At 61.3% G+C, this 15,485-nt stretch overlaps 1 protein-coding gene across 1 annotated transcript; it reads left to right on the top strand.

The window, feature by feature from the left end:
• The first annotated feature begins 75 nt into the window (after positions 1 to 75).
• On the top strand, positions 76 to 12,868 carry CCND1 (cyclin D1). Its single transcript, XM_081797623.1, has 5 exons — positions 76 to 480; positions 2,027 to 2,242; positions 2,752 to 2,911; positions 6,667 to 6,815; positions 9,537 to 12,868. Exons 1-5 carry the CDS (start codon positions 283 to 285, stop codon positions 9,699 to 9,701), a joined length of 888 nt encoding a protein of 295 aa, XP_081653749.1. The 5' UTR covers positions 76 to 282; the 3' UTR covers positions 9,702 to 12,868.
• Positions 12,869 to 15,485: the final 2,617 nt, after the last annotated feature.

Here is a 15,485-nt window from a genome sequence, read left to right as displayed (position 1 = left end):
CAGCCGCCCCCCCCCCCCCCGCCCGCTCCCATTCTCTGCCCGGCTTTGATCTCTGCTTAACAACAGTAACGTCACACGGACTACAGGGGAGTTTTGTTGGAAGTTGCAAAGTCCTGGAGCCTCCAGAGGGCTGTCGGCGCAGTAGCAGCGAGCAGCAGCGTCCGCGCGCTCCGGCGAGGGGCAGACGAGCTCGAGGGAGCGCGGGGTAGCGGGAGCTAGAGCCGAGCGCGCACCGACCCGGGACCCACCGCCGTCCCCAGGCCGCCCAGTAGAGCCCCAGCCATGGCACACCAACTCTTATGCTGCGAGGTGGAGACCATCCGCCGGGCGTACCCCGATGCCAACCTCCTCAACGACCGGGTGCTGCGGGCCATGCTCAAGGCGGAGGAGACCTGCGCACCCTCCGTGTCCTACTTTAAGTGTGTGCAGAAGGAGATCCTGCCGTCCATGCGGAAGATCGTGGCCACCTGGATGCTGGAGGTGCGGGGCTTCGGGCGGCTCTCTTAGGACTTTTCCTGCAACTTGTTGCCCAAGCCCACATTTCTTTGCCGCTCGTCTCCCTCCCATCTCTCCCACCCCAACTTTGAAGTTTGCCGGGGTGTTGCTAGGAATCGCGTTTTCAAAATATATAGATATTGTGGGTATTTTTTCAACGAAAAAGGGGTGGGGGTGGGGTCGTTTGAAATTCCCTATCCTGGCGGGGGTAGTGGGGGGGGGAGCGGTCGGGGAGGGGACCCTTCGGGGAAAGCCAGTTGCCAGGGGCACCCCAGTTGGCTCGAGGGTGCGGGCCGGCGGCCTGGGCGCCCTTTGTGGCCCCCTCCTGCGCCCGAACCCCGCTGCGCCTCCTCTCCGGCTGCACTGCTGCGAGCCGCCTGCTCCAGGGGGAGGGGGCATAGATTTGATTTTTAAATTAATATCCATGGACACGTATGCAAGGGCCGCTCGTGCCAGTATTATGCGCCATCTTTGTTCTTTTATTGCAAAGCAAAAGTGTTTATTAATAATTGGGGGCAGGGTGGGGGCGGGGAGCGGCCGGCGAGGCGCTGGGGCCGCCGCGAGGGGCCGCGCGGCCGCCGGGAACCGAAGGGAGGGGCGCCGGGACGGAGCGCGGGCAGCTTGGGGGGGACCCCGCTCGGGAAGAGGGGCCCCTTTGTTCAAGCTGCAAGTCCCGGGGCGCCCCGCACGGCCAGCCTGGGCCGGAGAGCACGCCGAGCTGCAAGGTCGCGTGGCCCCCAAGACACTGGGGATTGACCCTGGTCTGCAGGGGTCTCAGCTTGGGGGACCTTTCTGGAGCGAGCCGGCGGCCCGGGGCACACTTTCAGGCCTTCAGCGGGCGCCCGGGGAGCCCGCAGATATTTTAAAATAATTTTTGAAAGTACGGCGTGGTGCCCTTGCGAGAGGGAAACGGCGCCCGCGCCCAGGGGGAAGGGGGGTGTCCCGAGTTTGAATTCCTGGGGCTCTCCCCGGAGCTTGCAACGGGCTCTCGACCCCCGACCTGGGTAAAGGGCCGCCCGAGGGTCATTTTCAGGGGTTTTTTATGTACCCAGTTAATTTTTTTATATTTTTAAATATTTTTTGAAAAGATGACGTCTGGGGAAATGCGGCGCGGCGGCCTGGGACGCCACCTTTGTGTCTCGCAGGCGCTGTGAGCGCGGCGCCCAGCCCCGCGGCCCGCCCCGCGGCCCCGCACCCCATTTGGGGCGAGCCCCGGCCCGGCGGGCCCCGGAGCACCCATGCGGGCCGGGGTCCCCGGGGCGGGCAGCCCGCGCGCGCCGCACGCTGCCAGCCATGCCCACTCCCGCCCCCACCGTGCCAGCCTCCCGGGGACTTTCCCTTTCAGTTTCGGGGTGGGTGGGCATTGGGGACATGCGGGGGAGGGGACGCGGCAGCGGGTGCTTCTGCCGCCCCCCACGCCCGACCCCGCCGCGCGCTCGGGACCCGCCGCCCCGGCGCGAGCGGGGGTGGGGGGCGCGGGGTCTCCGCGGAGGGGCCCGGCGGCGGCGGTCACGGCCCCGTGCCCCGGCAGGTCTGCGAGGAGCAGAAGTGCGAGGAGGAGGTCTTCCCGCTGGCCATGAACTACCTGGACCGCTTCCTGTCGCTGGAGCCCGTGAAAAAGAGCCGCCTGCAGCTGCTGGGGGCCACCTGCATGTTCGTGGCCTCGAAGATGAAGGAGACCATCCCCCTGACGGCCGAGAAGCTGTGCATCTACACTGACAACTCCATCCGGCCTGACGAGCTGCTGGTAACCTGGGACCCCCACCGCCCACCGACGCCCTTTGAGCCCCTGGACCCCGGGGGTGGGGGAGGTGCAGAGGACGGGCGGCCCCCCGCAGGCCGCTGGCACACCCTACGCCCCGAGGACCGGCGGCCACACCGGCGGGGCCCCTTTCGAGGAGCGGGCGGGACCCCCGCCGCCCCCCATCCCCAGCGCTCCCCACCACACACTGTAGCTCGGACTCCCACCTCGTCTGCTCCCCTAGCGAGGCCGAAAAGTGGGCGGCGCGCGCCCTCTAGCGACAGCGTCGGGGCAGCCCGCGCTGCTTACAAGGACTTGCTTTCCAGGTGTGGGTCTTTTTTGTCCCCGCTTGGGAACCGTTGGCCTCTTCCACGGCACCCTCTCTTTTTGGATCTCTTTTGGGGTGGCATGCTGTCCTCCATTTCCTGGACCCCCAACATGCCCTATCCTTTCTCTTCTGGGCCGGAGCTCCCCCCCTGCACCTCACTTTATGCTTGTTCACCCCACTTCCACAGCAAATGGAGCTGCTCCTGGTGAACAAACTCAAGTGGAACCTGGCCGCGATGACCCCGCATGATTTCATCGAACACTTCCTCTCCAAGATGCCAGTGGCCGAGGAGAACAGACAGATCATCCGCAAGCACGCGCAGACCTTCGTTGCTCTCTGTGCCACAGGTAGGGCGGCTGGGTCCTGCTGGTCCCCCATCCTGGCCTCCATGGGTGCCCCTTGCCCCTGGTGGAGGAGCATCTTGCCCTTTGCCTCGGTTTCCCCATCTCAAGAGCTGGGCCCCAGGCCCCTACTGCTCTCAGAGGTGCTCCTCTTCCCTTGGACCTAGTGCTGGGGCTGGGTGGAGGGGGGGAGGGGTCCCTTTCTGGGTCAGGCAGCTGAGGCTGGCCACGGCCACCATGCAGTGCCTTGGGGATGGGGGTGGGTGGTCCACCAGGCTGCGGCCACTCCGTGCTGAAAGGGGTTTACCTTGGCTGCCCAGCCTGCCTCCCCCACTCCTGTCCTCCTCCCCGCCCCCCCATCACCAGTCCTTCCCCATGTCCTCAAGGGGCCCCCTTCTGGCCTCTCCCGGGCTGGGCCACCTGCCAGGGGCGCCTACAGGGGTGGGGAGCGACGGCCCGCAGTGCCTGCACCACGTGCTCTGGGCGGCCAGCAGCAGCCCTGGTGCGGGGGCGGCCAGCAGAGGAGCTTGGCCGCCTGAGGCCCCGCCAAGGGGTGTCTCAGGCCGGCGCAGCTCAGCTGAGTCCTGGGAGGGGCTTCAGAGCAGCCTGGGGTTGGGCTGCTGCCGTTGGCAGCAGGGGGCCAGCCCTCCCTCCCCCTGGCAGGGCTCTGATGGTCCCTGGAGGCCCCTCCCTGACACCGCCCTGGCCCCAGCCCCTAGGCAGCCAGCGTTTCAGCCCTCATCACAGACACCCACATACACAGGCCCCGCGTCGCCCCCCATTTCCCCCAGCCCTAACCCTGACACCCCGTGACCTCTTTGTCCCTCCCTCCGATCGCATGGGCGGGGCCCAGGAGATGTGGAGAACCCTGCCTGGGGACCCATGCCCCCATCCCAGCCAGCTCTGCAGTGGGCCACCTCTGCCCCTGGTCAGGCCTCAGCTGTCACGTGTGTTTGGGGCTCACCGCGGGCAACCGGAGGGCCACACAGCATCCAAGGGCGAAGTTGGCGTCTATCACTCCCTCCCCACAAGCGGTAGAACCCCTAGTCTGGCATCTCCTGGCACCCTCCTGATGTCAGGGTGCTCCGATGGCTGCTATTTCTGGGTCGGGCGAGAGTCGGGGAGATTCTGCCGGCGCCCCCATCCTCCGCCTCCTGCTCAAGGCGTGACCCTCTCCTCCAAGCCCTTCCAAGTGAGAGGAGTAGGGGGACACCGTGGGCCTGGATGGATCTGAGGGGTGGCAGCTCCGGCCCCGGGGCAGGGGCAGGGAGCCTCCCACTGGCCATCCCCTTGGCCTCCAGGGGCCAGCCCCGCAAGCAGGCAGGGAGGCGTTCTCTGGCTGGGGCGCCTCGGAAGAGAGAGGCCTCTGGAGACTTCCAGGCAGCCTTTTATGGAGCTAAAAGTGGTTCAGAGAAACGGCAGAGTTTCCTGGAGATAATGCAAGGAACGGTTCTTGCACACCCTCCCCCCCCAGGATGGCGGGGGCGGCCCGGAGCTCCCCCTCCCCCAGAACCCCAGGGAAGTGGGGTGTGTAGCCGGCGTGCAGTGCCTGGCAGTGCGGGGAGCAGGCCTGGTGCAGAGGCCCTAAATGGGCTTCGGTGCTGACTTCCCAGCTGCCATGGGTCGGTGTGCGTGAGCGCCGGGCCTCTGTCTGAGACTGGGCCCGGCAAGCACCCCCCGGCCTGCAGGCTGCAGCCTGCACCCAAAGGCCTGGGCCTCCCTGGAGGGAAGGTGGGGGGATGGCTGGTGGGGCCCCACAGGGAACAGGAGGAGGCCAGGAGGAGGAGAGGGTCACCCGCCCCCCCAGGGCCCTCAGAAAGATTCTCCGGGTCCTGATCCTTGCCTGCACCGTTCGAACATACCTAAGACGCAGCAGGGCCTTTGGTCACAAGGGGGCCTCTCACTTTTGAGTGACGTGATGGCAGCTCAGAAACAGGTTGGCAGAGACGGTAGTGAGGTGGAGGCGTGAGCAAAAACCCCAGAAGATATTTTTGTCCCCCATATCAAGGGTCCCGCTTGATGATGCCGTGGGGGGGGGGCGGGGGGCTCTGTTCTTGCTCTGGGTCTCCCACACATGTGCACACATCCCCCACGCTCTTCTGTAAATGTGTATGTACGTCTGTGTACACTGGAGCTTTTCGGGGTGCTGCAGTGGGTTAGGTAAGCAAATGACCAGGGCTGGTGGGAAGCTGACGAATCATCGAAGCTAGTGAGTAGGTCTTAACAAGGGTCAGCGATGACCCCAGTGTTGGCTCTGGCCACGGCCCCAGGCTCTCTGCACTAGGCAGAGTGGAAGCAAGTGTCGGAGCTTCAGGGATGCAGTGGGGTTTCTCCTCATCTACACATGTAAGCCCTGCACCGCGCACACACTCATCTACACGTGTAAGCCCTGCACCGCACACACGCACATACACACACACTCATCTACATGCGTAAGCCCTGCACACGCACATGCACGCACACCCTTCGTGGGGAGGCGGGCTTCGGAAGCGAGCCTGCCCCCACTACACCATCCCTCTTGGTCTCAAGGTCCAGCCAAACTTGGGACGGCAGCAATTTCTGTCTGCAACCCTGATGTGCCTCAACGAAAAGCTAGTCGTTCGTGGCTCCCGGCTCAGACTGGGTGGCACTGCTCTTTCATTTAAAGAGGGAAAGAGGTGGCTGCCTCTTGAGGGACTTCTCTTTCACGGCGCCTGGCAGCGGGCTCTGTCGCTCCCCAGGGTGGCTGCCCTTCTCCCCAGCCCCCTTCCTGGCCACGCTCGTTGGGCCAGGCCTGCGGTCTGCTCCCCGGACGCAGCCTTAGCTGGGCTACTGGGGGGGCACCCCCGGGCCCACGAGGCCCCTCCCGCTCAGCTCACCCAGCCTGGTCCTGGCACTCCATGCACACAAGAGGGGACAGGACGAAAGGGCTGATAAAGACGGCACGTCGGTGCCCCCCCCCATTGAGACGCAGAAATCAGCGGCCTCCCCCACCAAGAATTCCTCACTGGGCGCCACAGAATGGCAGCCCACAGGCTCCATGTGGCCACTTACACATCCTTCCCGCTTCCCCACCTTTTCATGACAAGTGTGGGAGGTGCTGGAGCTCAGCCTAGGAACAAAGACAGGAGTCCCCCCATCTATCTGAGCTGTGCCTCAGGGCAGAGGGGAGGGCGTGCTGGTGACTGGCAGGTGAGGTAGTGAGGAAACACTACCCCCGCTGGTCCCAGGAGGAAGATACAGTGGGGATAAGCATCCCATGCCACCACGGGGAGTGCTGTCCTGTGCGCACTCCCGGAGGGCCGTCCTGGGGGACGGCGAGACCCGTGTGCCCCTCCCAGAGTGCAGACCTGATGGGCCGCCCCCAGTCCCTGGGCCCCGACCACACGTCTTGTCCCTTGTAGTCTGTCACCTTTTTAAAATTTTGTGAATAAGCAACACGCTCCCAAGGCTCAAGTACAGTGATGTCCCTTGTCCCTTCCCCAGAGGCCTTTGTGGTTTGTTTCTGCCAATGGAGGTTTCCTCAGTTTGCTTTTTTTGTTTTCAAGTGAACGTCACAAGCTCGAGTTGGGTGAATCCCAGGCCTGGCTTCTGCTGTCCAGCGCTGGGTGGTGCCGGGAGCCGGAGCTCCTCCTGACCCGCCCTCAGAATCCACAGCCCAGGCCAGCCGTTGGCGGGGACGCACCCTGATGTGGAGCTGGTGCTTGGGATTGCCGGGATCACGGGTCCCATGGAGGGTCCCCAGCTCACGGCCCCCTTGCCTCTCTCCTTCTCTGCTACAGATGTGAAGTTCATTTCCAACCCGCCCTCCATGGTGGCAGCTGGGAGTGTGGTGGCCGCCGTGCAAGGCCTGCACCTGGGGAGTTCCAACAGCTTCCTGTCCTACCACCGCCTCACTCGGTTCCTCTCCAAAGTGATTAAGTGTGATGCGGTAAGTGATCGAGGGCACTGCCCCCGCGCTAGCTTGGCTTCTATTCTTCTCTTCTGCTAGAAACTTCTAGTACCTGGGGGCCCAAGGCTGCAAATTCACTGATGGGAAGTGCCGTGGCTCGTGCCAAGGCCCCAGAGATGATGGGGGGGACCATGTGTGGGACGGGACAGGTGCCGTGTTCAGAGGCATGGGACCGGGGCCCAGGCTCATAGGGTGCGAGCCTCACCCCACTCTCCTGGGGCTCCTCTGGAAGGAGAAGCATCTCCCAGAACTTGTGGGTGGGCCAGGAGGGTCCTCAGGCTTCTGGTGCCCCCGGGGCTCCCAGGAGCAGGCGGGAGCCATACAGCCCTCCCGGGGAGCCGTCCAGGAAGAGGGGCCACAAGGCAGGCCCGTCAATGATCCGTGCCCTAATGGCATGTGGAGTTGGGGCCCAGTTGGGCTTTGTCTGGGCCACAATGCGGATGGCTCGTAAATGGGGGCTTGAAAAGGCTTCTGTGAGGTCTGCAGGCACAACAATGGCCCGTGGAGACAACCTCGTGTTTTACGGCCCCTTTGAGAGGCTGCAGCCTTCGGGGCCCCAAGTCGGGGCCGGTTGTGTCTTCCTTCTTCAAAACGCCATTGTTGGATTCCCAATTCCTTTCTTGTCTTAGAGGAAGAATGGAAATCACAGTTACGGGGGTTTGTGGCCTTTACCAGATTAGACCAGCGAGGTGGGCGGGTCAGCCCTCGGCCTCCGCTGGTGTGCCGAGTGGGAGCGAGTGACCGCCCTGACCCCGGTCCAGCTCGGGCTCAGGCTCGGGCTGCCTTCTGGTGGTCCGCCCTCGAGGCCCCCGGAGGCCCTGTGGGCCCTAGCAGCTGCTGCCTCACGGCACCATGGAGGGAAGGAAAGCTGGGTTGTGGGCAGAAGCCTGCCCGTCCCCTGCCCAGCGCTGCCGGCTGCCTGGAGGGGACCACATTTTTGCTTCTCTCCCTGCTGGGAGCAGGCTGTTCCTAGAAGGGGGGGTCCCCTCTCAGTCTCCGTGCTTACTGGGCCTCCTAGAGGGATGGGGTGTCCTGGCCAGCGTCACCCTGCGGCTCACCTTGGCGAGGGAGACACACCACAGACAGTCTGGGCACAGATGGCTGTAGATTGGAACCAAGATCGCAGCTGAGGGGCGGGGGAGAAATCAGTTGAGACTGAAATTCGTTAGTCTGGTTACCCGGCGACCAACGCAGCAGAGCCCAGACACAGAAAAGCCTGGGCCCCGGAGCCCTACGTGTCCTCGGGCCGCGAGCTGCGTCCGCCCTTCCCCAGAGCCGCCCCGGTCACCATTGTGGCTCTTCCCGGGCTAAGGCTGCAGGCCTCAGTGGCCATAAGGAAGAAGTTAGGGCCATGCGGCCGGGGGGAGTCCCTTCCTGCACCCCTCCGCCACACAGCCCCCCATCCCGAGTCCCCAGGGGCAAGAAAACCGTCGCCCCCTAAGAGCTGCCTGCTGAGAGCCACTGCAGGTGGGCAGGTGGGTGGGCGCCGCCGGGCCTCGGGGGTGGGATGGGGGGCTGTGCTGGGGGTTGGGGAAGCTATCAGGAGTCCTTCGTTCCATACCAGGCCTTCTGAGCCTCAGTTTCCTCATCTGTAAAACTGGCTGTTTGCACCTATCCTGCCTTGGTTACTTGTCATGACAAATAACGGAAGGGGTGGGGTAGGAAGGCCCTCCGTGTAAAAACTTAGAGCTCTGCAAACATGGCCGAGCCCCAGGGACTCACTCGGAAGACTTGCTGGCCTGGATCCACTCCTTTTAGGCAATGAATACCCATTTCATGCCCCACCTGGTTGGGAGCTCAGCGGCACCTTCCTCAGGTGCGTCCACGGTTCCCTGTTCCTATGGGAAAGGCACAGGTCTGTTTTCCAGGCTGGCCTGGAGACTCTACCTGGTTCTAGAATAGAAGCCCAGTGGGGCATCCCAGGAGTTAGGACGGGCCACCTCCGAGCCGCCGGGAGATTTGCTCCCGTGAGACCAGGAGAGGCCCCTGGACTCCCAAGATTCCTCTTGGGCGTTGAGACCTCGGGGAGGGCGCCGGGCCAGGCCAGTGCGCTCTCCCAGGGTGCAGGCCAATCGGGCGAGGACGGAGGGGGACAAAGGGTCCGGGCCCCCCCCACCCAGGCCACCCAACGTTCATTCTCAGTCATGCACAGCCTAACGCTTTTGACGGCCATTCATCACGGAAGGCTGGGTTCACCACGAGGGCTGACACGGCAGAGGTTAAGTCCGAAAAGCAGGGCTCAGGGGTCCTCTCTGGCCTGGATCAAATGGCACCGAATCCGCTGCGGGCAGCGGCGGGGCTGGTGGGAACAGCGAGCTGGGATCAGAGGCTGGCAGAGGAATTCTAGTGGGGGACTCAGGCCCCGGGGGCCTCAGGGCAGGCCAGGGAGACACCGGACGGGAGGCCGAGGGCGTCCTCGTGCACGGAAGATGGCCTGCATGGGGTCTTTGGTCCTGAGTAGGTGTGTGTGCTCCTCCGGCAGGGGTGGAGGGCTGGGGGGCAGTAGGTGGCCAAGCGGGGGGCCCATGCTGGTCGGTCCTGGGGTTTGGGCACTGGCTCCATGTTGTCCTTCACCCGATCTGGGGGAAGCAGTGCTTTAGATGAGCCTTGCTTTTCCCTAAAACGGACCAAGTGCTGGTGTTTGGGGGAGGGCCCAGCCGGCAGGCTCCATCTGAGGACCCCCGTCTCCCCTCTGGCCAGGACTGTCTCCGGGCATGCCAGGAGCAGATCGAAGCCCTGCTGGAGTCCAGCCTGCGCCAGGCCCAGCAGCAGAGCCTGGACCCCAAGGCGGCAGAGGAGGAGGAGGAGGAGGAGGAGGCCGACCTGGCCTGCACACCCACCGACGTGCGAGACGTGAACATTTGAGGGGGCGCTCGCGCGCGTGCGCGGGAGGGGCCGGCCCCGGGTGCTCCCCTGACAGGACCGTGCTCCTCGCCAGGACCGGTCACCACCAGAAGGGAAAGCTTTCCTTCTCCTTTACTGTGGGTTTGTTTCCTTTGCTCTTTTCTCCCTTCCGTCTCTGACTTAAGCAAAAGAAGAAAAACTGTCTTTTAAAAAAAAAAAAAAAAAAAAAAAAAAGGAGAGAAAAAAGAAATAGTATTTGCATAACCCTGAGCTGGGGGGTGGGGGGAGGTTTGCTACAAAAATAGAGGATCTTATACCCCATAATCAACTAGATTTTATATGGATGTGTTTGTGTCTCTGTGTTGTTAAGGATAGGCATTAACACAAGGAACGAGTCTGCAGGGGAGGATTAGATTTGATTCTTTATGTGTTTAAAACAAAACGGAAAAAAAAAGCATAAAAACATTTTAAAAACTAGAAAAAAGCCAACCAACCATTTTTGGAGTAGACAGGATTTTAGGTAGCAAACGCACTCGCGTGCCGTCCCCGAGGAGCGCGGCTTTAAGGCGGTCCTAGGTACCCTGCATCTCGCTTGCTCGTGCATGTAGTCACTTTATCAGCCCTTCGCGCGTGTTTTATTTTATTCCGTAGATAGGCGTGTAACCTCTTCACCTGTCCGTGGCTGATGTAACCTCAGTTAGCGTAGCGTAGAGCTCAGCGTGGTCGCGTGCTGGCCCTCTTTCCGCCCGCGGCCCAACCCAGAGCGGGTGGCCGGGGCCCCGGCTGGCGGCACAGCGGACACGGAAAACCAGCTCCGACTCCCGGCCCGCGCTGCTGGTAAAGAGAACCCGCCATAGCGACGTAATATATTCTATTTTTATAATCTTCCTATTTTTGTAGTTGCCTGTTGATGAGATGCTGGTTTTTCACCCCCACAGACCTGCAGCCTGCTCACATCCAGGTGAAATCCACAGCTCCTTTTTTTTTTTTTTTCTTTTTTCCTTCTCAATATTCTAGAACCATTCCATTTCAAAGCACTTTCAATCCAGTGGTTATAGGGAATCTCTCTTGTTTCTGTTGTGTGTGGAGGGCGGGTGGGGGGGCAGTTTCTTAATGGAATGGTTTGGGAATATTCACGTCTTTGTGTGCAGACAGGATGGCGAGGCAAGTGCATGTCACTTAAGGAGTTAGCGGAAGGGGATGTTCTTGAAGGCGAGCTTCCGGTCAAGAAGTGCATTCTTACATTGCCAGGATGATGCATTCCTTTCTCTGTAGAGCAGTGGAAGTTCGGGAGTCCTTGGTGCCAACTGGTGTTTGAAAGCATAGGGGGCCTTTAAAGGTTGACCTAGAGAACGCGTAGTTTAAGGGTTAGGAAGGTTTTTAAACACTAAAATATATAATTTATAGTTAAGGCTAAAAAGAATATTTATTGCAGAGGATTGCAGAGGATGTTCATAAGGCCAGTATGATTTATAAAGTAATGCAATCTCCCCTTGATTTACACCTACCCACACCCACCCACACACCCACACACACTTTTTTGCCTTTGATGTTGCAGGTTTCATACAGTTTGTCAAAGTTAGGTCTTTTTTCATAGGAGAGAGAAAAAGATCCTGAGGAACAACACAGAGAGCATGGATTTGGCTGATTCAGCCCGTCTTGGCGGTTTCCCAAATGGGAACCCCATCTGAGAGGCCTCGGAGTTCCACAGAAAGTTAGGGTACCCAAAAACAAGTTCAGCCCCAACATATTCTTGTCCCCAGTCCCCTCCTTTTGAAAAAATTTTAGCCACCAATAGACAATTTGCACATCTTGGCTATGTACCTTTTTGTAATGACTATGTAGGGAGAGTCGAAGGCGGCGAGAGCACAGGGCTGGTGCTTGGCGGGGACGCAGAGGGGCGTGCGGGCGTGCGGAGGGCCGACGGCGGGACCACGTGGCGGGCAGGCTGCGGCTCAGTTTCCCGATTCGCTGCTACCGATGACTTCCCAGCACAGTTTGGAAACCGATTCACATCACTTTTCTGTATCTCTTTCACATTGTTTTGCTGCTATTGGAAGATCAGTTTTTTTGTTTTTGTTTTACAATGTCATATACTGCCATGTTCTAGTTTTAATTTTCTCATAGAAAAATGTATTAAGGATGCCTTTTTTTTTGGTAGATTTTTTTTTTTTATGTGATCAATTTTGACTTAATGTGATTTACTGCTCTATTCCAAAAAGGTTCCTGTTTCACGATACCTCATGCTTCTCTTAGCCATGTGTAGACCAGGCGGTCAGGCTCCTTCTGACCCGCGGCCTCCCGCTCCTGAGGACACGCGGACCGGGATCACGAAATGGGCCTGGTAGGGTGGGCTCCAGGCCGCGAGCGAGCACGCAGCCTGGCGTCCGTGGGGCCGCGACCGCTTCCTTCTCCCTGCGCCTGTAACCCTGGGCTGTCCACCCAACTGGGACGTGCCACCGTCCTAGTTTTTACAGCCGTATTGTTCTTTACGTGTAGCTATGAAAGTTGCATTATTATATTATTATTATTGTAACAAGTGTGTCGTCACGTGCCACCGCAGTGCTGCAGGACTCAGTCACTCGGGATGAGCGGAATCACTTCTGGACTTGGTGAAAGTTCCGGGTGTTGCATCTGTCGTTATGTACTAGTTTGTTCTCTTCATTGCAGCATAATGCTAATTTAAAAAAGACTCCAGATCTCAGTGAAGCCAGCTAACAGTGCTGTGTGCCCGAGTCGCCTAGCACGCTGCCGAACCAAAAGGATTTGCACCACGGGCGGCCCCTGCCCCCAGCTGGGTCAGCCTGGGTGCTCCCTGGCCATTGGCGGGCCCTGGCCCCGCCCCGCCCCGCCCCTGCAGGAACACTGCTTCTGCTTACCTCATCCGTTCTGGCTGCGGCATCTCTGTCTGAACCAAACGGGGTCCTTGAGGGACGGTCTGTCCTCGTGGGGGGGTGGGGGGCTGAACATTGTGTGTGCTCAAAGGCCAAAGGCCGGTGGCAGGTCTGGGGAGCACAGCGGAGTCTGTCCTGTGACCAGCAAGTCTGCGAGGGTCTCTGGTGGGTGGGCGCTTTTGGTCTGTGTGTGTTTTGGTTGCACACTGTGGCACAGACATGTAACCGGCACGTTCCCAGCAGAAAACAAAAGACAAACGTGAAAAGTCTAGAAATAAAATCGGTAAAACCCCAGTACGGTGCCTGCCTGTTTCCTGGGGCGCGCGGCGGAGGAACAGGGCCCGAGCTGCTGGGTCCTGGGCTGGGGGGATGGCAGGCAGCCGGGGATGCCTGCCTTGGCACTGCCGACGTTTGGGGCCAGATCCTCCTCCGTCGCGGGGAGCTGTCCTGTGCACTGTGAGGCGTTGAGCCGCACCCCTGGCCTCCGTTCACCAGATGACAGGACGGTCTCTGGTTGTTTCACTGTCACTGAAAATGACTCCTGACATTGCCAGAGGTCCCCTGGGATCCAGAGGGAGTATGTGATGCTCTCGGCTTCAAGGAAATGGGGGAAGGGCTGGGAAGAGGTCAGGACGCCTTGCAGCGGCGGCTCCTACCACCTGAGTGGCGAGATCAGGATCAGCTCCCAGCCCACGTCTCCCCAGCACCCCCCCACCAGGCTATTTGCAGATAGGAAAATAAACAAGCCAGCTTTCCCTAACCCTCTGGCGCAAACTTGCTGTTTGCTCTTGGTGAATCACGGTCCCGGTCCCCGAGGCACCCCCAGCTTGGGGAGGACAGCAGAGCGCATGTTTGGGCTTCAGTCCGGTGGCCTTTCACACGGACCCAGTGACCTGGGAGACCTAGTGGACACCTGTGACGTCCACCTCGGCTTCAGATGCACGTGGCCGGCCTCGTTTCCAGCGCAAGGTGGGAAGTGGACAGGGAAGGCAGCAGCAGGCCTCAGGGCCAGCTCCACGGGGCCTGGGCCTCTTCCCAGAGTCTGGGGTCCCCAGCGTGTCTTCAACCCGGGCTGTCGGGTGGTGAGTGCCCAGAAGGGAAGCCGGGTCACATGCCAAGGCTATCACTCCTTGTCAGGTCAATTTGCTGGGGCCTTTATGAGGCTCCTGCTGTATACAGCCCTGCTCCACAGGGTGCCCCTCCTCCCAGCGGGAAGCCTCCAAATGTGCTACGCACTGGAGCGCCTGGGAGCAGCGTGGGTGCGCTGGGACTGGGATTGCTTCTTTCCCCACAGCAGCCCCACGCTGGGCAGGTACACCGAAGGGGCCTCTGACACAGCAGACCGAGGGGCGGTCAGAGCCAGGGGAGGCACCCAGCCCCAGGGGCAAGCCAGAGGTATCCTGAGGAGCGGTTTCAGGGGAGCAGAGGTAACAATCTCACTGCATCAGGTTCAAGCAGAAATCGGGGTGAGCAAGTGGGGGAGCCAGGCCTGCAGAACTGGTCCGCGGGTTCAGTGGAAAGGCAGAGAGGCATGGGGGGGGAGGGGAGAGCCGGAGCCCCCGCGCAGTGCAGAGGGCAGTGGGGAGGAGGGCACGGGAATCCCCCATACCCCGCCTCGGGTCTTTCTGGAAGATCCCAGGAAAGGACTCTGTAGGCCTGACCTGGCAAAGCACCCACCCTGTCCCCTGGTGGGAGGTCTGGCTGCCCCAAGCATCTGTGAGAGAAAACAAATGGCCTTTGAGGGACTTCTGGGATGAAGTCACCCCCTGCTGCCCCTCTCCCAAGCCCGAAAGCCTATCCTCGCTGGGCCCCACCGCCTCACCTGGGACCTGCCCTACCTCCCAACCACCTGTGCCCAAACCCTCAGGGGCCTCTAGCTCCTTCCAGCTCCATCCAAGGTCCTGACACCTGAGCCAGCTCTCCCCTTCAACCCTGTCCACCCCCACCCATCTTCCCCCGCACCGCTCCCCTCACCTCACCTCTCCCCTCACCTCACCTCTGCCCCCTCCCTCCTGTTGCCCCAGCCTCAGGCTCTCCAGCCCCGAGTCTGCACCCATGGGACTACAGGCACACCAAACTACTTCCTGCCTCCAGTCCTGTGCCTGAAGTGCCCCCCTCCCGTCGGGGGCCCCCTGCAGGCGTTCCCACCCCTGGCCCTGGCAGGTGGCTCTGGGAGGTCCAGGACTCACGATAGCTGGGTGCTCCCCATTCTGGGCTATGAGCCCTGGAGGACAGGTGCCTTGCTGTTCCTTCTCTGCGGCCCTATTCCCAGCCTGGCAAATGGTAGGTGTTCAGAAGTGGGAACGGGACCAGAATGGAAAGGGCAGCATCCCTGGGCCCACGGGCCAGGCCCAGCTTGCTTTGTGAGCTGCAGAGGGGCAGCCCTGCCTGACCCAGGGTGCGGTGGGCAGACCCCCGCGTCCTGAGGACACGGCGCTGAGCTGGAAGGTGAGTCAGATCTGCAGAGGTGGGCACTGCCGGGCTCCTAGGGGCCACGGCCACAGCCACTATGTCAGGCTCCCAGAACTCATCTGAGCCTGTGGCCCCCGGGGCCTCCCGGAAGCCTCGCTGCCCGCACACCTTGGCTCGGCGATTGGTTGGGGACGGTCACACCACAGGCCACTCCCAGCGGCGGGCACCGCAGCATGGGCTAGACAGGGACACACGTACCCAGCGGGCTGGCGGCGTGGGGCGTGCGCCCCGCGCTGGACAGGCCTCTGCAGCACACAAGGCTCTGTCATCCCAGGAATGCCTTTGATCAGGAGTTTGTGCAGAGGGGGCCGCAGCCCAGGGCTTCTAATCCGTTCCCACAGCCCCCTGGCCCGCCGGCCCCCAGCCCTGAGCCACACTGAGGCCCGGGGCAGACAATAGCCAGCGGACGGTGGGCGGGCAGCTCCGGCCTGGGCCTTGG

This window comes from Leptonychotes weddellii, chromosome 11, assembly GCF_054177405.1.
Source record: "Leptonychotes weddellii isolate Sample4059 chromosome 11, ASM5417740v2, whole genome shotgun sequence".
NCBI lineage: Eukaryota > Metazoa > Chordata > Mammalia > Carnivora > Phocidae > Leptonychotes > Leptonychotes weddellii.
Note: the sequence above shows the minus strand (reverse complement) of the source record. Positions and strands in the feature narration are given on the sequence as shown.

Excerpts from the sequence above, each read along its gene's own strand:
- CCND1 (XM_081797623.1), top strand. The coding sequence starts at position 283 with ATGGCACACCAACTCTTATGCTGCGAGGTGGAGACCATCCGCCGGGCG. Across the intron at positions 481-2,026 it reads TGGCCACCTGGATGCTGGAG|GTCTGCGAGGAGCAGAAGTG; the intron begins GTGCGGGGCTTC and ends GTGCCCCGGCAG. Across the intron at positions 2,912-6,666 it reads CGTTGCTCTCTGTGCCACAG|ATGTGAAGTTCATTTCCAAC; the intron begins GTAGGGCGGCTG and ends TCTCTGCTACAG.